The sequence below is a fragment of the Perissodus microlepis genome, chromosome 11 (genome assembly GCF_051167445.1).
Source record: "Perissodus microlepis isolate ML-2025 ecotype Zambia chromosome 11, ASM5116744v1, whole genome shotgun sequence".
Lineage (NCBI taxonomy): Eukaryota > Metazoa > Chordata > Actinopteri > Cichliformes > Cichlidae > Perissodus > Perissodus microlepis.
In genome coordinates, this window is record NC_140471.1 from 23,268,123 (window position 1) to 23,290,782 (window position 22,660).

The window sequence follows — 22,660 nt, forward strand, 5'->3', positions numbered from 1 at the left end:
CTCTGTTTTGGAAGTTCAGTTAACGCTAGAAATGTGCTTTGGAATTTGTACGTGCTTTGTCTCTAGGGGCCACCACATATATTTATATATAAACATATATAAATAGAACCGCTTTTTTTTACATTAGTAATTCCTTTTGTGCATAATTTTATATTATTGTTAATAATAAATTAATTAAAGCAACAAAACAACATGAAGAGCTGGTTCGGAGCCGAAAGAGCCGGCTCTTTTTAGTGAGCCGAGCCGAAAGAGCCGGTTCTCTAAAAAGAGCCGGAAATCCCATCACTACTCTCTGTGCATTAAAACTCGCGCTTCTGCTATATGGTTTACGCCACTTGATTTACGGCACCTTGTCGCTCTGTGACTTTCAAAATAAAAGCATCCACTGGGTCCAAGCTCCAACAATATAATAGCCACTCATAAGTTTACAAAACACTTTACAAAATATTAATGAGGTCATTTACAAAGTGTTAGCGCGAAGGGTTGATTTAAGATGTATTAGACAAATTTCCAGGAAATTATTGTAAGTTAGCATTATGAACGGTATCTCTTCTCAAATCTGTGATAGCGAGTCAGGCTGAGCGAGACTTTCATTATTTCCTTCTTCACTATCACTCATCTGGTTGCTCAGATATTTTATAATTTGCTCACTCAGACTAAATTACTAGAGAAGATGCTGCAGCTTTTCCTTACTAATTGAACCAGCAGAAGAAGAGATGCTGGCAGGTGTGGTTTTAGAAGCACAAACAGTATTTTTACAAGCCCTTAAGGCACTGAAAGGCTTTAACCTGAATATCTGCACGTTGCCATTTTAACTTCCTGTTTTAGCGTTTACTTATTTCGAGATCAATAGTTGTGATTCCTCAGTAGGCTAAAAGGGAAGAAGCCACCCACGTGAAAAAGAAAAACCTTGACATTTAGTCACTGTCACAACTGAAGTGACGCCACAAGTCAAAGTCGAGAAAACTATATCACTGCTTAGTGTTGGAGGACAGGAGGAGGACGGGATCTCCAAAACACTGATGCCCATTAAACTTATTGGCTTTAAGGTATTTTCCAAATGAAAAAAAAAAGTTAAAACATAACTCGTGTTTAAGTCCTTTTTTGGGTTTGGCCTGTGTGAATAATAGTGTTCTCATGCAATCCAGGATTTCCTCAATTCTTAAACAGTGTGTAATGGCGGCTTCATAAGAACCACAGGCATGAGTTCATAATCTTAAAATAAACTGACTGTCAGAAAGCTTTGGAGAGATTGTTTAAAACTTACTTACCATTGTTTGTTTGTTTTGGTAATTATCAGAAACCACTGCAGGTGGTAGCTAACACAATAAAATTTTTACCTTTCACTAAAACTACCTCATCACCTCAAACTGACCTTTGAGGTGACTTTGATTTGGACTGTTTGTAATAATATATTGAAATTTTTGTTCTTAGGAAAGAAAGAAAGAAAGAAAGAAAGAAAGAAAGAAAGAAAGAAAGAAAGGGACCAGTGGCGTATCCATAATTGGGGTATAGGGTGGCACCGACCTCCTCTGGTGTCTCTTCCACAACTAGTGCTATTTTATTTCTACGTGCTCAATCTCAATGTCAGTCTTACAATGACAGTAGACTAGCGTTGTTATATAACTTTTACTGAACTATGTTGTTATTGTACAGTGACACCAACAAATGTAAGGTTTAGCTTTGGCTTCCTCCCAAAGTCCAGAGACATGCAGTTAGCAGGGTTTGATTAACTGGTGATTCTAAATTGATCATAGGTGTGAATGTGAGAGTGAGTAATTGTCTGTCTCTCTCTGTTTACCTTGTGACAGACTCCAGGGGAAAAAAAATATTAAAGTAATGTAATTAGTTAAGATCAGATAGTTAGATGTGATCATTCAGTTCCTTTTAATTTAGGTACATTAAAGTATTTTGATCCTAAACATTTGAACCAATCAATACCAGGGGCACTGGAAGCACTTGGTGATGTAATTAAGACACACCAAATCTAAATTATCAAAACAAAAGAAACCAGGATGCGTTTTCGCTCTCACGTTTTCTAGAGAATTTGCTAAATTCCAGACTGAGATTTGATGGACTGTAAAGATTAAAGCTGATGAAGAATTACGGGTGGATTGGGGGGGGGGGTTGTTGTTAACCACCCACTGAGCCGGTCTCATGATTTCTGCATGACCGGGCTTTGTATCTGAGTTCTGGGCACACTGCCTTTTGTTTTCGGTGGGCGGCCGACCGAACCAGCACAGAGCCTCTTTTCACCGTTTGTTCGCCCATCACTCTGCTCCGCACGCGGCCAGGAGCACATCCACCCCATCCACCCCTTTCTCTCTCTCTGCAGCTGAGCGGAAGCTCGGCTGTGCCGTTTCCTAACAAGTGATCGGCCCAGATCGGAAACTTTACGCATCGTGTGCTTTCGTCAAGAATGAGTAAGACAGGGCAACGTGCCGCCAAGCGCGTCTAGGTTTCTTTAAAACACACCCGATAGGAAGGCGGACTTAATTTTGAAGATACATAAGAGGTGTAGACACGAGGTTTATTATAAACTGGATACACAGAGGCTGGCACAAACCCAACAAAGCGGTAAAACTTTAATTTTGAAACTTACTTTGCTGTTTCATTTATGTGATTTAGTTCTGTAAAGAGATTTACTTTTCTTGGACTTAATTGTTATATTCTTTAGTGATACTGCTCGTATAAAAGTGTTAAAATAGCCTGTTGGGTGTAAAACATTTTTAAACTTTAATCCGGGCATCAGTTCAGCTCCATCGCATCACATGGGTTATTATAATGCTCTCTGTAGACGTCACTGATGCGTTATTTTGTGCTTTATATGGATAGGAAATAAGGCAGGGCAGTAATTTAATTGGGAAAGATGAAGTTATATCACTTTTTTCACTCTTTATAACTTTAAAACTGGGGAGCGAACATGTGGAGGGTGAACAGAGAAATAGAGGGAGGGGCTTACTGTCATTGCTCTAACACATTCTCCATCACAACTGACAGATTCACACAGTGCCGAGAAGTGTCTCAACTGCCTGCGCATAGACTCTCCCTTAACAGAATCCATTAGGGGTACGTACTTTATAGCTCTTAATATATATAAGAGGCTTCTTTTCTTTGTAAACCTCAAGATCCATAAAGATGGTCTGATTCTGGATTTTGATCAAAATATGTTAATGTGTGTGTTTGCTTTGCTTATTGTTTTTCAGGTTTTCCTGCTGACTGCTTGCACACAGGTGTGCGCATAAAGAATTAAGACTCCCGCTGTCCTTTCTGTGAACATCAAACAGAAGAGATCAGGATGCAGCATCTGGATGATGACAAGGTGAACATCATAGTCTTTCGCTTATGCTCTTGTATAAGTGTTGCTGGTATTGTTTTCCTTGGCATTCATTTTCATTATCAGAAATCAATTTGAACCTTTTTGACAATGAGCCACATGTGTTACACTGGAACGGATGCTGAGTTTCACTACAAAAAACCACCAAAGGATGAGTTTATGTGAGGCAAGTCAGAGTGAGCCTTATACAATAGACCTGCTGGTTTTCTGTATTTTTCCATGTTGGCAAAAGCAGGAGTGGCGGATGAGAGTTGAGCACTTCAGGACATGAGTAAGAGAGTGCGATTGGGAGTCGAGACTGTTGGCTGGCAAGTCTGAACTTGAGCATGTCATAGTTCCTTGTTTTTATTGCGTCCTGCCTTGGAGAGAGGTGGGATGAGGGCATAGCAGTTCGACTGCAAACCTTCTTATAACAATGGCACAACGTTTTGATGCGTGCAGCACAGAGGAGTTAGTGTTATTGCTCATATAAATGAGCTTAATGCACCTGCTTCCCTGCTACCTCTGAACTTAGCATTTTGCAAAACATTGCTGCGGTTTCTCTTTTGTAAGACGTTTCTTGCAGTTACTTCATTTTCATGGTTATTTCTTAACTTTTTTCTTTACATAATCTTGGACAGGGCAGACAATTGCAAGATAGTATGAATGTGGAAGCTGAATTCTGCTTTCCGATTTTTATTATTATTTTAAGACAGTCTAACTGTCTAATTTTATTACTAAATTATTAATGTGAGAGGAAAAATCAGTCAGCAGTAAGACAAGAATTTAAGAGAGTCGAGTTTAGAAGGCGAAGTTCAAGCAGCTGCAGACTGATGCTTTCTTTTTTTCTTTTAGCTGAATCCTTATTTGCAAACCAAAGTTGGACTACTATGCAAATTCTACTCCAAAGTCATTAAAGAAAAATAGACATTGAGCAGCACTGTGGGCTTGGCTGCTGATGTTACTAGTAACCTACAAATGGCACATGCATAAACAAACATGTGAATGCATGACTGTACAACCGCATGCCTCGGGACAAGTCGATACAGCCCAGAGTCAGATGCGTTATGGTGTAAGATATGTAATGCTCCGTGCTCAGTGAGAGAGGATTTTTTTTAGTTTTAAAGTCACATCTTAGGTAACACACACGTTTACACATGCACCCAGGAGCACCTGCTATACTCAGCCTCCAGCTCCTCCACAATCGGACACACATAACTCATTTGCTCTTCAGATCACGCAGTGCTAATGTCACTGTTATTCTCAAAAATGAGGTCACTTCCAACATTTTGACCTTTTCTTCCCTTGCATCTAAAAGTCTTAGTTTGAATTAGAACTAACATGAATTGTGAAATTGTCTTTAGTTCACCAACGTATGTCCTCATTACTACTGCAGTTTTCTAAAAGCAGGACTGACTGCAACCGCACAGACCCCACACATTATTGAATGTCACAAATAGCTAATTCCCTAACACTTGTACGTTCAGCTTGTTTTAAGCGGTGATATCTCAGTGAGAAGCAGAGCAGCGTGCAGCCTCAGTCCCAGTGAAATATTGTCACTTATCAGCCCTCTGTCTTTATTTGGTTCATCAGTTCCTCTTGCATGCTGTTTCATTCTGAGCCATGTGATATTCTCTGATAACTACAGCGTACTGGATATTAGTGCTATAAAGTACTTTTTCATTCTGAGCCATGTGGCAGTTTAAGATAGCTACATTGCACCAGCTTTTTCCTGTTTTGGTCATAGTACGGGCATTTGGTTTCCTGTAAAAATGTAGCATTTGAAAAAAGGCTTAACCACATGCAAAAATGGGCAGCTTGTTTGAGGCAGTCTGTGAGCAGCTGTTTAGAAGTCAGAATGTTGCTAACACAGTGATATCATGTACGATAAATGGACAAGTCTGTGTGCTTATCTTGGCAGGACTGTTTCTAAAAGTGTCTGTTTTTGACTTGACAAACTGTACAAAACAGGCTCTTAATCCATCTGATGAATGTTTCACGGATGCTGCTTAGTCGAGTTAATGTTGCATCAGCAGCAGATTTCGAAACTAGGTGGATTAAACTTGATTAACATGGATTTCCTTTCATTAATGAGCCTGTTTGGACATTAGCATTTGCTCATTAGATCGGGGACATGAAGGAAAGCTTTTGCAACAGTTCTTAGAGATTGTTATGTAACAATCTGTAAGGATGTAATCGTTAGGTTAGTTTTAAAGTCAAACCAAAACTTGGATCGAGAGTCACATTTTCTCTTTATGCTGCCCACACGCAGCATGACTGAAGTTTGGCGTCATTTAAACCTCAGTTCTCCTTAGCGGAATGACTTTACATATTGGAAATGTCACTCCTCAAGCAAACCGTGCCAGTGTAAGGGATTAATGTGAGGTGTATTAGCTTGTTAGTATGCGCTAAGCCCATTTTAATTCTGAAACAAGCAGGAGCAAACACTCACAATAGGATTCAGACTTAGTCTCTCAGGGTGTCTTTAGCAGGGAAATACCTCAGAGCCACAAATCATGGTGCTTTGTTGCATTGCAGCGGGCCTACAGTTACTAATGCAGCGATGCGAAAACAAGAAGCGAGAACAGATGGAGAAAGGCTCATTGTTTGTAATTACCAGTGTGACTGTAAACAACGAAAGCTTTGTAGAGCCCAGAAGAGGACATTCAAACTGAGGGACTGATTGGAGAGAGGCTTCATCTGCAATTTATTGTGGCGATAGATAATAACTCCGTGTTTTCTCCTCTTTCAACAGCCCAAGAAGAAGTTGACGCCTTACCTTCTCTACTGCGTTTCAACAGCAGTCATCGGCTCCCTACAATTTGGCTACAACACCGGCGTCATCAATGCACCCGAGCAGGTGTGTGATTGATTGAGTTCATGCACAGTTTTTCCTACGTTTTCAAAAATGATAACTGGACTGGTTCTTATGTAACATGTCACATTCACCCATTCACACACATTCATACAAGCACTTTTTTTCTAAGTGCTTTCTACTTTCACACTCTTGTTAAAAATTGTGAGCAACTAGGGATTGCCCAAGAATACCTTGGCATGCAGACGGGAGCAACCAGGAATCGAAACACCAGCCTTACGATTAGTTATCGGATCGTTAGTTACACGATTATCATTTAATTAAGGTGTGTTGACCCAGGGTGATATCTAAAACCTGCAGGACACCGGCCCTTGAGGCCTGGAGTTGGACGCCCCTGACCTACATGTCTGCTCTCATTTGTATGCTCTCATGAGGATGGTAAAAGTTATACTGCCCCCATGTGGAAGAGTTAAAAACACCCCCTAAGTGCCACTACATCTGGTAGACTTTACTGATGTTTCTTGAAATAATAATAATCTTAACACTCCAACCTTTTTTTGTTTGTTTTTTCAGAAACTGCGGACATTTTTCACTAATGTGTCTCAGAGCCGATACGGGGAGCCTTTTCAGTCACAGACAGTTACTCTGGTGTGGAGTTTTGCTGTGGCCATCTTTAGCGTGGGAGGCATGATCGGGTCCTTCTCTGTTGGAGCAGTGGTTAACAAATTTGGCAGGTGAGAAAATCAAAGATAAACACTGTGGTGGTGCGACCAAACGATCTACTACTGAGAGTGCGATACAGACTCTGATTTCACTTCTGTTTTTGTGTCTTACTACCAGGCGAAAGTCCATGCTGATGAACAACATCCTGGCTCTACTGGGTGGCGGTATGATGGGACTGGCGACTCTGAGTCAATCTTTTGAGATGGTCATAATTGGCCGGTTCATCATCGGCGTGTTCTGCGGTCTATGCACGGGTCTGACGCCCATGTACGTGGGCGAGATCTCTCCCACCGCTGTCCGCGGAGCCTTCGGCACGCTGCACCAGCTGGGTGTAGTTATTGGCATCCTGGTGGCACAGGTACACAAACACGCTCAACACTAAACATGCAAACCGACATAATAATCTTTTCCTTTTTATAGAAGGCCACATTTACTCTCGACAGGTACCGAAATTTAGATGAGCATAAATAAACGAAACACATCATGTTTTATAAGCCGTGTGTAACAGTGTCTATAATGAAAGAGGAAACAGACACTGCTCTGATAAAAGGCAGTGTAGCTAAAAACACTGGAGAGCTCACACTTTTCTGCACGTACCTGTGTGTGTGTGTGTGTGTGTGTGTGTCTGTGTACTCATAGCTGAAAGAGAAGAATTTCATATACAAGGAGTAAATTGGCTCAAATGGGTCAATTTTATGCACCTCATTCCCTCATTATTTTTGCTGTGTGTTCCTCAGATCTTTGGTCTGGAGTTTTTGCTGGGCTCAGACACTCTGTGGCCTCTCCTGCTCGCTCTGACTATCCTGCCTGCAGTACTGCAGACAATCATGCTGCCCTTTTGCCCTGAAAGCCCTCGCTACCTCTTCATTGTTCTCAAACAAGAGGAGGAGGCTAGAAAAGGTCAGTCTTAAGTCAGTTTGCATACTTACAAACCAAGTTGGCAACGTCGGTTTGGGGGACCGACTCTGACTGATTTTTAATGATGTGTGGGAAACTTTACTTTGTTATATAATGCTCCGAGCTGCTTTTTTCTTACTTATACTTACCTCCTCCTCCTATTTCTTTGATCTATTTTACTTTTTGTAGCTCTGGTGCGTCTGCGTGGCACTGAAGACGTGGATGATGACATTCAAGAGATGAAGGAAGAAGGGATGAAGATGGCCATGGAAAAGAAAGTGACCATCTTAGAACTGTTCCGCTCGCCAAACTATCGCCAGCCAATCATTATCGCTATTATCCTGCAGCTCTCCCAGCAGCTGTCTGGCATCAACGCTGTGAGTAGACGTCACATCCTATAATACAGCGACGTAATAGGGATATAATTAGCACATGTCAAACTGGGAGAAAGTGTAATGTGAGAAAAGCAATGTTTAACGTTAGCCACGAATGCTTAAAGGAGCATTCATTGAAATTGCACAAATGTTTTTGACAAGCACGTAAGAAGATGTGCTTCTTGGCTTCAGGCAATGTTAGATTGAGTTGAATAATTTGAGGCTGATTGGAAGAAGATAAGCACAGTGGTATTTAATAGCTATTTTGTTAATAAGGTCATGTAACCGGGCTGACTAAATTCATTAGCAGCTGCTGTGTCTGACCTGACAATCACTGTGAAGGAGCCTGGAGCTAAAGGCTGCAACATAACCCATATCACTCACCAGAAAGATGCTGGTGCCGTTTTACACGCTGCTACGTGTATTGTTTTTTGTGCAACCGTTCCAAAACATGCATTTATCAGATTTTTTATAGTCAAATGACTACACGTGGAGAATTTCCACTCAACTCTGCACTGTATCCTTGCACTTTCACTGCTCTCAGCAACCTTGTTTCCAGCCTCAGCAGGAGGAAAGAAACTATTAAAGCCACTGTGTGACTACCGTAGCTGCTGAGCATAAAGGAGAATTTTGTTACAAGAGAATCAGATAATATATCAGGGGTTAGTGATGAGGAAAAAAAGAGAGAGAGAGAGGAAAAAACTGAGTGTAATAGAAAATAAACAGAAATGTATGAGTAAATAAACACATAATTACAAAAACTTACAATATGATAAAAAAAAATGACAAAACTTTCTGTTAGTCTTGTTGTGATGGAAAAGAAAAATACCCTAAATATGATAGTATTAATTAAGTGTTCACATTGTTTCACTTCTTTTCATGTTGCTAGACTCAAATGCAAGTCTTGCTCCAAATCTGCAGCATCAACTTCAACTGTTTTTTTTTTTTGATCTGCCAAAAATCTAAAACAAACTGATGCATGTGCAGTCAAATCATGTTCTGAGCACTTTTTATTAATCAGAATCAATATTAACTGACTTTTCCTTCATTTCCTCTTTCAGGTCTTTTACTACTCCACAGGCATCTTTAGTAACGCTGGTGTATCTGAGCCCATCTACGCCACCATCGGCGCTGGAGTTGTCAACACAGTGTTTACTGTTGTCTCTGTAAGTGTCTGAGTGCGCAGGTGGTTTAGTTAATTTAGTACAGGTTAAATATTATGTTGAATGTCAGTCGATAATTGTGTTTCTTTTAACTCCAGCTCTTCCTGGTTGAACGGGCAGGACGCAGGACGTTGCACCTGATTGGACTGGCTGGAATGGCCATCTGCGCCCTGATCATGACCATCTCCCTGTCCTTAGTGGTGAGTTCGTCATTGTAAAATAAAAATGAGAAGCCAGCCTATTGCTGCTGCATTACATCTTTTCCTCATGCTCTCTGTTTCTTTCTCTGAGCAGAAGACCACCCCATCTCTAAGTTATCTGGCAATTGTGGCTGTGTTTGGCTTTGTTGCCAGTTTTGAGATGGGTCCAGGTCCCATCCCCTGGTTCATCGTGGCTGAGCTCTTCTCCCAGGGGCCCCGACCTGCAGCCATGGCCGTCTCTGGTTTCTCAAACTGGACTGCCAATTTCCTGGTGGGGCTGGGTTTCCCTAGACTGGAGGTATTTTTCACATTTATCATCCCTGCAGAAAATGTTCACATGCACACACATGTACAAATATTAGTCGTTTTCCAGTTTGTCTCATAACAAACATCCCTCTGATTTTCCCAGGAAATTTGTGGCCCTTACGTCTTCATCATCTTCATGGTCCTCCTCATCCTGTTCTTCATCTTCACCTACCTACGAGTTCCTGAGACAAAAGGGAGGACCTTTGACGACATTGCACAGGGATTCGCCGCCAGGGTGGAAAAACCCTCCCATTCCCCGGTGCCTGAGGCAGTTGTGGTTGAAAACAAAGAGCCTGCACCGATGTCCCCCACAGAAAAAGTTCCCATGGTGAATCTTCCTTCAGAAGCAAAATGAAAAACTGTAGAAGATACGAAGGAAGATTTGGTGCAAAACAAAGCAGACAAACATGGGCCTTGCACATAGCTAGTGTAAAAGTTCTATTATTATATATACTATTTAAGTTATATTGCATAAGTCAGAAATAATGAAAGGTGTGTGTTTGGAAGAAGCCATTTCAGTGTACTAATGCAAAAAATAAGTTTTAGTATTTTATATGTGTGCTTTTAAAGTGCCTTTTTTTTAAAAAATGAAAGAGTGTTTTTAAAGATCCCTCCCAGCTAGAAATGCTTAATTAATGGACTGAATTCCTCTTTAATCCTGCTTTAAACACGGTCTACACTTAAATGAATTACCAGTATTTAAGGTTTGTTGACATTTCCGGTGCCAGCTCCCATCCTTTTTTACCTTATAAGAGGATCAGCATATGTTCTGTGTGAGGTCTTCAGCTACCAACAGTGTTAAAAGGTTGCAGGATTTGGGGGTTTATGTATTGAGGTCAAGCTTGAAAAGACGGATTTGGAGTTTGGTTGTTTGACCCCCCAAAAAAGAAAAGATTGACTTGCTGTCCTCTCTGAAATGCCTTGTTGCCTGCCTTGAGGCAGAAAAAAAGCACTGAGGGGGGTTTAGCAGCAGTTCCTCTCCACTTCAGGTCCATATAGATTTTGAATAAATATATTTATGCATGTAGAAAACAAAGACTTCCTCTCATCCAGCAGTAGCACCACATACCCTGACAGCAGAGGATGTCTCTGCTTGTCCGCTGTTTGGATGCGACAGCGTTTGTGGCGAGAAAGAAACAAAATAAGGCGAGTCCTGTAAGCCGGAGCCGTCTGCATCAAATGTAATATTTGTATGAGGACGAGAGAGACGTAGTCTAGCACCGCCAAGCCTGAACAAAGCCTCTTTAAGGCTTCTCAAAAAACACAAAAGCTTACCTCTTTAGTTTGCAGATTTCACTGCAGGGTACAAAGTAGAACGAGAAAAAAAAATGCTGGCGTTTACAGCTCAGATTGGATTTTAGAAACTCAGGTGGCCAACTGTGTACGTTTATAGCTCCTAACTGTTACAGCACAGAAAGGATATTTATCCACCACTGTACTTGAAACTCTTTCCACATCTGTAGAGCATTTGAGAGAAGCAGCTATTGCAAAGTAGGTTGTAAAATAAAATACAGTTTTAAAGCAGTGTTTTAAAGTATTTGCTAGTGTGAAACTGTTACCTCATTTGAGGGATGTGTAGAAGCACATTGCGGTCTACTGATAACTAAACACACATCTCAGTCAAAACAGGTCATTACACACGCTTGACGATGTTGAATTAAAAAAAAAAAAACACTACGTGAATTGTATTTATTTTAGAACCGAAGAGTCGTTGTTTGCATTTGTTTCTAACTGTTTGAAATGATGTGTATGTATTGTAAAGGCTCCAGTTACTGCACACTGATCAGCTGCTGCAGCACATGATGTGTCGGTGTTTGCAGAGCAGCATCTTCTTCTGGGTGTGCACAAACTGATGAGCTTAGCAGGGTTATGTTAGCACTTTGGCAGTCAGACTACTGAATAATGATTGCACATACTGTATGTTACATGTAAATGTGTCGCATGTGCTCGAGAGGTGTGCGGTTTTCACTTGTCCTGTGAAACCTGTTACTTCCACCTTGATTTTTCTTGCACTCTGCACTCCTAGTGTCACTGTATCAGATGCAGTTGTGTTGCTTTGCAGTTTTCACATTTTTAATATGTATATTTTGCTCTTTTGTTATCTCTTTTTTGTTTGTGTAAATAAACAGAAGCAATTAGCCAAGTTGAGCGTGTGTCAGAGTTAGAGATGACCTTTGCTGCTCTGCATTTCGTGCGAGACACTTGGCTTAGAGAAACCAAGAAGAAAAAGTTTTACATGTTTCAAGGGAAAAGCGCCGCCTGACTAATGAGCGTAAACATCATAAGTTTTGTAAGTTTATAAGGCCACAAGTCAAAGCCAGTTAGTTATCATGAATGTTTAATGTTAACTGTCGCTCCGTGGTAATCCATCAGGCAACCACTTCTCCACTGCAGCGTTTCCTTCTCGTTTCGCTGTGGAAAAACATCAGTGAGCTGTGAGGCGCGGTATTACAACACAAGCCACGAGCGCCGCTGTTGATGAATCGGGTTTAAATAATACATTTGGGTGTTGTGTTGACATTTTTGTTACGAGCTCAAAAATCAAATCAGAAGACGCAGAGGGAACTTCCTGTGATCTGTTTTTAAATCACTGATCTCGTGTTTGTGAGGTCACATCCAAAGGGACTCGCTTTTCAGAATAGCAAAAAGACACTGATTACGATGCTTCATTTAGAATTTGCTCGCAGACAAAACTGAGGCGAAAGTCGATATTAAAGGTTTTCGTCATTAGTCTTGTAATACTTTATCTGTCTTCAGTTTAAGCTGCGATCATGGCTCAAATTTCCATAATGCTTTGACAGATGAAGAATCTGCTGAGTACCTGTGGGCTACAGATATTTTACATCCCACTATTTGTTTACGTGCCTGCATCACACTGAATTCATTAAAAGCTGTTAGCGACTCCAGTTTTCCATGATTTCTAAGCAGATTAATCATTTATTCACAATGATCAGAGTCACACTGAATCGGGTCTGTGTGACAGACTAAACCCCATACCTGTGCTCCAAAAGGGTGATCTCATTTCTAAGCACCTATGTGGACAACCAGACTGAGATTGAAATTTCTCCCCTAGTGGGACGCACAAGTCAATTGTAGATGTTTACATATTTGTCTGACGAGCAAAAAGGTGCCCAGTTTGATTCCATGAGGACACACAAATCCCTTGGCTGTTGTGTCAGAGGGCCATCTGGCATAAAAATCTGCTAAATCCAAGATGTAAAGCTACCTGCTCTGAGTGAAAGCTGAAATTACCTTTTTCCCTTTTTTGCTTATATCAAAATTTTTCTGACGATGGACAAGATAAGCTTCAGTCTGATTGGTCGCTTTAGCTATACAATATAATCTTCCATTTCCTGTTTGGCTTTACCTTGTGTACCTCAGCCCATCGAAGAAGCACACAGCCTTTGGTAAGGGGCCCCCCGGCTGGCTGGGAATGGGGCCATCTAACTGTGTCAAACCCACACAGCACATCTCCCTGCAAGAGTCCACAGCAGTTACTCACAGCAGTGAACTGGAGCATGAAAGCCCATCAACAAGCTGCAGTACTGCAGGCTGGCCAGCTAGTGGCGTGCACAGACCAGAAGGGCTGCTCAGATGTGTGTGTGTGTGCCTGAGTGTGAGTCTACATACTGTCTGGATGAGCTGTCCTATGAGGCGAGGAGTGTGTCTGAGAGAGTAGGGTGGTGGTTGTGGTGGAGGGGTGTAAGAGCATGAAGCCACATGAAGGATGGCGAGCGTCCCAAAAAACATGTCCAAATTATATTCATTTTCCATAAAGGTTGAGCTGAGTGAGATCAAGAAAAATAGCAAAAAAAAAAGTTGGTCACTTTCACATGCCACAGCTTGAAAAAAATGCGGGTTAGCACAGTGTCCAGACATGAGAGGGATGCCACAGCCTGCCAGCCAGTGTTGCAATGGACGCCGTTAGTCGTGTCTAGACGGCTGTTTTAAAGACCAGAAAAACTTGTTTATTAATTCTCTCCCTTCGCTCTCTGTCACTCTCTTTTCGTCTCTCCTCTCTGTCTTTGTTTCTCCCATATAAGAAAATAAACCCTCTCTCCCACTTTCCTCCTCTCACTCGTTCTCTCCTCCTGTCTCTGTGACAACGGTGTTTTGTTTACTTCCTCACTTGGCAGCGTACTTATTGTATCTGCTGCTCTTTAAATATTTTTCTGCTTCCCTCATCCATTCATCCATCCACCCCCCATCCTCTCTCTCTCTTTTTCTTAGATAAAGGGAGCAAACAGACTCCACCCCCTCTCCACCCCCCCACCTCTTGCTCTGTCACACACACTCACTCTATCTCCCTCTTTCTCTTTCATACTCTCTCCCTCCCTCTCTCCCTGTCAGTGTCATTCTGTAGTGGAGATGTGGAGTGTCTTTCTGTCTCTCTGTCTGTTTTTCCAGCCTAACTCAGCTGAGGAAGGTAAGAACCAAACTTTTGATTGCATTTATTCACGTCAAACCTGTGACCGCACGCGCGTGTATGTGTATGTGTGTGTGTGTGGTCATAAAGCTTGATGGCGTGTTTGTACAGCGCTCTCATCACGTTCCTGAAACAAGTCCACAAGTGAAGGATGGGCACTTAGTATGCAACTGTTATAGCTCTCTAAGAACAAGCTTCTGTGGGAATTAATGGGACTTTGACAATGTGTGAAACTGTGGCACATTAGTCTGCCACGCTACGAGTCAAGCCACCCTGGATTATGAGTCCTCCACCTGCACCTTGGGACCCCCGGAATAATTACCACCTTTACCCCTGCTTAGACAGCCCTTAGTTTTCTGGGCTCTGTATTGTGTCTCAAAGCAACAGTGCACGTGAATATGCATGCAGATGCTTGTGTGCACCACTGTAGAAGCACATCAGATAGTAGTTTGTTGGCACGGAAGGGCCAGGTGCGTGCCAGGACCTATCAAGCTCCGGCAACAAAAGGATATGGAAATAAGGCAGAAGACAAATGAATAATAAGCCGCATAACCCCTTCTCTTTGCTATGCACTCGGTGACCTACCACCCCCCTCCCGTGTCACACATGATCTCATGGATGTGACAGCCGCAGGCCCCCTCTTCTTCTTATCATTGGCCCCCCCTTTTTATTTCTTCTGCACTGGTGTCCTTAAAGCGTGTCTCCTGTTTCTCCTGTTTCTTCAGTTCTCTCCTGGTAACTTTTAATGCTTTGCTTACATAAATGGAAAGAATGTATGCCTTAAAAAGTGCAAGACTGAGTGACTGTTTGTGTGTGTGAGAGAGAGAGAAAGAGAAAGAGAGCGAGTGACAGACAGTCTGAAAAAGATGGATAATTAAGTGAGACTCCATCTATGAAGTGTTCTGTCAGATCAGAGTGGGCTGACTTGAGAAACCTGCAAAAACATGATGACTCAAACTGGCTTTGTATATATATATATATATATATATACATATATATGTGTGTGTGTGTGTGTGTGTGTGTGTCTCCATATGTGTTTGGCTATAGGTGCATACATGCCTTTAGATTTGGCCTATACATAGCTCCCGCTCCTACACCCTTTCCCAGCACTAGAGAGGGTGTCAGCAGTCAGCACGCAATTACTTTCAAAGGATATGTCTCTATGTTGCAAAGAGCTGCACCTGTTCGCGCTCATCTTCTTCTTTGGCTTTAGTTTACTGCGAGGTGTGTGTCAGTAATAGTCTGTTACAGTGGTAACTTATATGTCAGCCTCACGCCGTGGATTCGAGCCGCGCTTGTAACAGATGGCTTGGACTAAGATGAGACAGAATGACTGCGAGGAGAGAGGCCGGGCAGTGTAACGAGCCCATACTGACTCTGTGTAATTGAAACAGAGCTCGACATAATACAGTATTAACCCAATAGCATGGGCGTCCCTATAAATCCACATGAAGTGAAACATCCAGTTACATCGTGAATGGACGGTTTGGCATCTGCCTCGGCTTTCATCGCAGCAAATGACGTCTGGACCGGCTGGATATAGCTGCACGTTAACTATTTTTAAAGTCGTTCTTTCTATTGTGAAATGTGAGCCATCTGCTTTTCAAGTACACTATATCTGCATCAAAAATCCAAATTATTGTCTATTTTTATATCACAAGATATGAGGAAGTGTCATTTTTTTCAATAGTTTCCTCTAGGTTAAAAAAAACCTAAATCTTTGCCGCTTCTCATGAAGACAAATCACAAGAGGTGTGTGCGACAACTGATTTGCATCTCTCAAATGCAGCCATGTGTAAGTGTTGCTCCATTCGCCCACATGCATTGTTGATGTGGAGCCTCTGAACTGTATGAATCTGTGTCGAGGATTGCGTGTTCACTTTGGATTAACACCTCACACCCAAGGAAGGGCCTGAACGGGAGACACACCTGATGCCCCTCCGGCCCTTTCAATCATAGCTGAGCGGAGTTGCAGCGATGCTCACTGAACTATGCGGTTCCAGGAATTAACCTTGCACTGTTAGTTAAACTTGTTTCATGCCTTGAAAAGGTAATTTCTTCTGATTATCACCAGATGGCAACAGGCTGCTCAAAAAATGTATAGATTTTTTATTTTAACGACAACATTGATTAATGAATTCATGCATTTCTCTCAACGTAAAATAAAACGTTTCTTCTATAATTCTACTTAATTACATTTCTGAAAAAAAATGCAATTTTTTTTACTCCCTACACTTAATTCCATTCAATTCCATTTTATTTCTATAGCTCCAAATCTAATATGTATTGTAAGGTAAAGAGGTAGAGGAAGATATTACAGAGAAAACACCAGCAATCAGACTACGCCCTATGAGCAAGCACTTCCCAACACTGAGAAGGAAAAACACGGAAACCGAAGTAGGCTGAGGGAGGGGCAGCCATTACCTGCCATCGGTTGGGCGTGAGGACGGGCGGAGCCTATCCCAACCATCATAGGGCGAGTGGACGGGTTGTCAGTCTATCGCAGGGCTTCACATAAAGATTTTACAAAAAAAACCCTTATGATGTTATAAAATATCTCCCTAAATTTTTGCATAACTTTTTACAAAAAAAGCAGCCAGCTGTTACCACTTTACCAAATAGCACCATTTAAATATCACGTTTGAAACACTTCAATGTCAAAAAACTAATTTGTACAGAAAGACTTTGTTTCTCTCATCACCCTTCAAATGTGCTGTGAATCTACCACTAACCTACACCAGCACTATAAAAGTATAAAAACCTACTGTCTCCCTGTTGGTTACGTTTTGAGTTAGCTATCCTTCTCCTTCTTCTTTTTCTTTCTTTGGCTGCTCCCTTTAGGGGTTGGCACAGTGGATCATCTCCTTTTATCTCACCCTATCCCTAGCATCCTCCTCTGTCACACCAACCCTCTGCATGTCCTCTTTCACTACAGCCATCGTCCTTTTCCTTCTGTCTTTGTCCAGTATATCTACTATCTCTCCTCTGCACATGTCCAAACCATCGCAGGCTTGCCTCTCTGACTTCATCTTCTCATCCCTCTCTATCTTCAGCCAACAGTAGCACAGTTTCCACCGGCAGCCACTGTTTTGATTTCTTTATGTTATTCTGCTTTCTTGCCTCTCTTTACTTTGTTGGGTTCTTTTGCTTTTACCTGTTTAACTTTGGAAGTTGTTGTCACCTTTGTTTGACTTTGACTTTTGCCTCGTTCCTGTGACTGTCATTATTCTCTGCACCTATTTCTGATTTCCACTTCCCTTATTACACTGTGAAGCATTGTCATAGCATCTGTCAATCTCCCCTCTTGTGCTCTCTGTTTTTGCCTGGCTCCCTATGATGGCCTTTTGGATATCGGTTTGTTTTCATTTTGGACTTTTATTTTTTTGGAGTTGGACTGCCAACTAAATAAAGGTCCATTTTTGTCATTTGGTGTCTGCCTGGGTCCTGCATTTTGGTCCTGCTTTCAATTACTGTGACAGCTACATCATTACAATGCTGCTTACAGACTGATGCATCAGTATTATGGATGTAATGATGTAAGAGGCCATTTTTCTGCAAGTAAGATCCTTTTACCTTGATATTTTAAGTGCATACTGCTGATAACGAGTCCACATAGCCACTCTATACACACTGCTTTACTGCTGCTTTAAATTAAATAAAGGACATGAATCCTTCTTGAAACACCAGACTGCATAAATTTAAAGCCATGTTGACATTCTCACTCTAAGGTCATCTGGGCCATCTTTCCTGCTGTCTCTGGTTTTAACTGGGTATTAATTAGGCAGAGTGCCCTCCCTATCCCAGGCGTAATAAGCCACTCTTTCAGGACATGATCAACTAGAGAAAGTGCGATAAGAAAATAAATGGCATGCTTGTCACAGTGGGAGTGCTGCAGAACGGATGCCGCTAAAAGCCCTCAGCAGCTTCTTGCGCCCGTCCTTCCATCCTGCATGTGCACGGGGCTGCAGTAACCAAGAAATCACACGCTGGTGGGAAGTGGAGGACTCAACTCAACCCATCATTGACACTACAACACTTAACTGTGACCCAGCTTTATTTTTAGTTCCAGCATGCTGAGAGCTATGTAATGACATTAGGCCACTTTTATTAAAATGAATGACACATCTGCCATTTGTGATATAAGAGGTTCAGCCAAGACTCTCCGCTTTGAGCCAGGCAATGTCGTGGCAGATAGCGTCACAGATAATACGCCTGTGTGGACAGGCAACGAGTTAGAGCCAAAAAGAAAAAATTACTAAAAGATGAACACGTGGCATGGGCCGCTGTAACACTGGAATGCAGTTTTTAGTTTTGAATTTCACATTAAAGCAGTTGCCTGGCAGTTTGGGTGCTGGCACCAACCGAACGGACAGAGAGCTGAGTTAGGCTGTTGAAGGCTTCACTAATGAGAAATGACACAGTGGGTTTGAATTAAACTGATCTCTTGCATTCCTTCATCTGGCAGCGGTGAGGGTTGAGGGTGGAGAAGATGATGTTTGCGGCTTCTGTTTTAGGTGGTAACTGGATATCTATTAATGGAGGAGTCAAGCCTGTTTAGAAGAAACTTTTACGCTTTTGTCTTTGTACACATTACTCCACTCGAGTGAATTATTATCCTTTTAACAACCAACATGCCACTAGCAAAACATTTAGCGTTTGGGTGAGGGGTAGGGTTTAGGTTGGGTTAATGTCCCCCACTTTTTATAGTATATTTACTTATTTGGATTAAGTGAAAACTATTTAAAATTGAAGCTGTTATGCCAAAATAATTATATGAAACTTTATTTGAAAGGTGACATTGGCCTATTTAACAAAGCTCAACTCTAACTATACCCCTAGCATTCATCACTGTTGACCTGGTGGATGAGTAAAAACTTGTATCATGATTGTTTTTGTCTTTCCAAAAGGTTGAACTTCTCAGACAAAAATGAACAAGTGAAATATTTCTGATCTGCTCCTGACTTTAAAATCAAGTCCTTTGATCAAAGAAGAGGAGAAAGTTACACCTGAGTTATACCTCGGTAGTGGAATTGCCAACATGTTTAATCGTGTGCTGGTTGAGGATGACGTTTAGTCATATTTCTGCATGTCAAATAGTTTTTGCAGTTATGACATATCTATGGCACAGATCCATCCATCCATTCCCTTCTGCTTACCTAATTCAGGGCTGCTGGAGCCTTTCCCTGCTGTTACAGGGTGAGATGCAGGGTGGCATGGCGGTGTGGTGGTTAGCACTGTCAGCTCACAGCAACAAGGTCCTGGGTTTGAATCAAGATTGAAGGCTTGCTGCGTGGAGTTTGCACATTCTCCCCAGCTTCTTCCACAACACAAAGAGCTGCATGGGGTTACCATGGGCAACCTCAGGTGTGAATGTGAACGTAGATTAAACACAAAAAATATAAAATTATTATTAGATGCAGACGTAAAGAAAAAGTAAATACTTTTAACTTAGTAGGTTATACCTTTATCTGCTCTTGTCACAATACTGAGGTTAGAAAATTAATGCCACCCTCATGTCTGCACTGCAGACATTAAATCAGAACCTGCAGATGCTTGCCTTAGCGCCACACACACACACACACAGGAAACTGCTACCCTGGCCTTGAAATACAACATGCCAGACCCACAGTATATCAATCCTGAAAGATCTAGCCAAAAATAAAGGCTAGATCATAACAAATTCTTTGTTATGAGGTTTTGAGAACTGGCACGCAGATTTTACCCACCTTCCACCTTCATTGCTAAGCTAAGCTAAGTGGCAGTTTGTGTCTCCTATTTAACACCAGACATAAGAGTCAGTCTCCACATTTAAATTTAGTTCACCTACAATTTATTTAGTCATATATTCCTTACCTCCTTCAGATTTGGAGGCCTTTGTCGGACCATTTCTGTGACTTTCTGAAACTGACAATACAATATTCTCACCCACTTCACACTGTGATTGGCCAGCCATGAAGAAGTGTGAAAGTAAGCTGGGTTTGAACTTCTTTCCCAAGCTTACTTTTTTCATTTGTTACAGCTCTTTGTGGCACTTTAAGTGTGAAGAACAAAGTGAAACACTATGAATCCCTTCCAGGAATGTTGAGAGACCCATTAACGTCACCATCTTGGTTTTTGGAGCTAGAACTGACTATATTTAGAGTGCTAAGTTATCAAGTACCGCTAGCTAGCTAGCTTAGCAATGTGCATCCATAGACTGTATGGATACCTTAAAGATACCTGATTAGTACGAGCTAATAAATAAATAAAACATTAGGATTTCACTCATCAAAACTGGAGCACAGACTTCTTCTTAACTGTCAGATAATTGTTCTAAAAACATGTAAAAGGCCCTAACAGCACAAACACAACAAAAGTCCAATTTAGTTAGCTGAGGTGACACATTGGCTGCATAACTGCTAGAAAATAAAAGCAAATACATTTTAAACTGGAAAATTTGAAAAAAAAAAATCCATCCAGCTATTGTGTTTTGCACCAGCCTGTAACATGTTTATTTGGACATTTTAACATGGCGTCTGTGAGGATTCAGTCACGTTTGGAGTCAGCCATTTGAGCTGCACTTTTTGGCACTTTGTGCTGGCTTCATTTTTTCAACTGCAGTGGTTGCTGCTTGCCACCATCCCACTAATGCCTGTTATTTCAATCTGCCTGCGAGCTTGCCTGAACAACTAAAAAAGGTTTTTATTCCAACAAGATTGACAGAAAGCAAATAACTGTTTCTCTCAAGAAGTCAAACTATAATTTTAAAATCTTCAGGCCTGCCAGTTTTACTTTAGCAAACATGCTGTAATCAAGACAGAGAATCAGTTGTTTTGATGTGTCCTCCTACCTGTGCCTGTTGCTGCCTGCACGTAGGGATTGATCATCTAACCTGGTTGTTTGTGCTCTTTGGTGCAGCTGCACTTTCATTCAGTTTTTTTGGGATAACTCCCTTTGACATGTGCATGCTTATTTCTGGAGACATGTTAATCCCCTTCCTTCCTTCCTTTCGTCCAACCTCCTCCTGCTCTCTTTCTGACTTGGCGTATCACTCTCTCACTGTGGTTGTTTGTAATGAGGGTTTGGTAAGGGCCTTGTCCTTGACTGACTGTCTGTGGGAGGGAGCATCTGGAGTGTATCAAGAAAGGGTGGAGATGGGTGGATGAGTGGACAAAAGACAAAACACAAGCTGACCGCTGCTCAAAACGCTTGCAGGCACTGTGGGAATTTTTTTTGTGTGTGTGTGCATGAGTGTGTTTCTGTAACGTGTTGTTACCTGTGAGCTCGCTGACTGTCTTCTCTGCTGGTGCATTTACTTTGGTGTTAAGGCATAATTTACACTCGGATCCCTCTAGTAGGCATTAATATTTACAGCAAATTTCTTTTCAAAGTGAGTCAGGAGGGGCTCCACTGCCTTGCAAAATTTGGCGTTAAAGTAGCATACATCTGCTGTCAAAGAGGCGTGACATGAACAACGGCACTACACTTAGCACTGGAGAGTGTCGGTGTATGCATGGCTGCACAGAGAGGAAAAGTGTTGGACTCAGAGAAATGGATGGAGAGAGCAGAGAGGGTCACTCAGCTGAAGTGAGCACTCCAGTGGCGGAGGGGACATTCATGAACTAATGCAGGTCACCTCTATAACAAGGCAGAAGAGCATTTACACCCACACCGTGGACAGAAAGAGAGGGGGAAAGAGCAAAAGAAACACATTCATATGCGCAAACACAATCCCGCCAGCCTCTTCTTCCATAATGACGCTTTGTCTACTATATTGTCTCCCCCTTTTCTCTCTCTGAGTATCAAACCACTTTCCACACAAACAGCAGAGCTGCCATCAGTAACGGAGAAGAGTGTTTCTCTTTATCTGACAGACCCTACTGTCACATTTTGGATGAATAATACACACATGCAAAGAGGAGGAGGATACAAGGGACAAGGGACAAAATGGAGGTAGAGTTATCGAGCAGAGCGAGTAAAAAAAATCAGAGTGGAACAGGAGGACGTAAGAGGCCAGCGTGCATTAACGCAGCACTCAGGCTCAGATTGCAGACTCAGCACTTCGTCAAACTGTCAGGGACAAACTTCGAGCATCTCAGCCATCGGATGGACCAATAACGGAGATGCTGTAGTGCTCTGCGCACATGGAGTGGGCTGTCTGAGAGTTAAATAAAGGGGCTTTTACTGCCAAGTGGACCTGCCAGTAAATGTCCCTCTCTTTTGTTCATGGTTGTCTCACACACATACAAACAGACGCGCACCAGAGCCACGGTGCCCAAGCTCCAACTAATCTTTGAAAGGTGTGCATAACACACCACTTCAATGCTAATCTTAGGATGTCATGGTGAATTATTCAACATGTTAATGTCACGCAATGAGACATGCATGAAGCACTTTGAACGCTCCTCCATGTAATCTTCATGTACAGGTTTATCCCGGGAAGAAAGAGCGGAGGCGATGT

The 22,660-nt window shown here is 41.9% G+C and overlaps 2 protein-coding genes across 2 annotated transcripts in view; both read left to right on the plus strand.

Moving 5' to 3' along the window:
* Positions 1–2,272: 2,272 nt before the first annotated feature.
* slc2a3b (solute carrier family 2 member 3b) lies at positions 2,273–11,937 on the plus strand. Its single transcript, XM_084943854.1, has 12 exons — positions 2,273–2,577; positions 3,001–3,069; positions 3,207–3,322; positions 6,072–6,176; positions 6,705–6,865; positions 6,972–7,212; positions 7,592–7,754; positions 7,941–8,128; positions 9,187–9,291; positions 9,387–9,488; positions 9,583–9,786; positions 9,898–11,937. The coding sequence occupies exons 3-12, from the start codon at positions 3,299–3,301 to the stop codon at positions 10,147–10,149; spliced, it is 1,545 nt and encodes a 514-aa protein (XP_084799980.1). The 5' UTR covers positions 2,273–2,577; positions 3,001–3,069; positions 3,207–3,298; the 3' UTR covers positions 10,150–11,937.
* Positions 11,938–14,061: 2,124 nt separating this feature from the next.
* Positions 14,062–22,660, plus strand: part of ephb6 (eph receptor B6) — a 45,919-nt gene continuing 37,320 nt past the window's right edge. Inside the window, exon 1 of the mRNA XM_084943355.1 lies at positions 14,062–14,220. Within this exon, the coding sequence (XP_084799481.1) occupies positions 14,163–14,220 (58 nt within the window). The 5' untranslated portion in view covers positions 14,062–14,162. The remainder of the gene's footprint in view (positions 14,221–22,660) is intronic.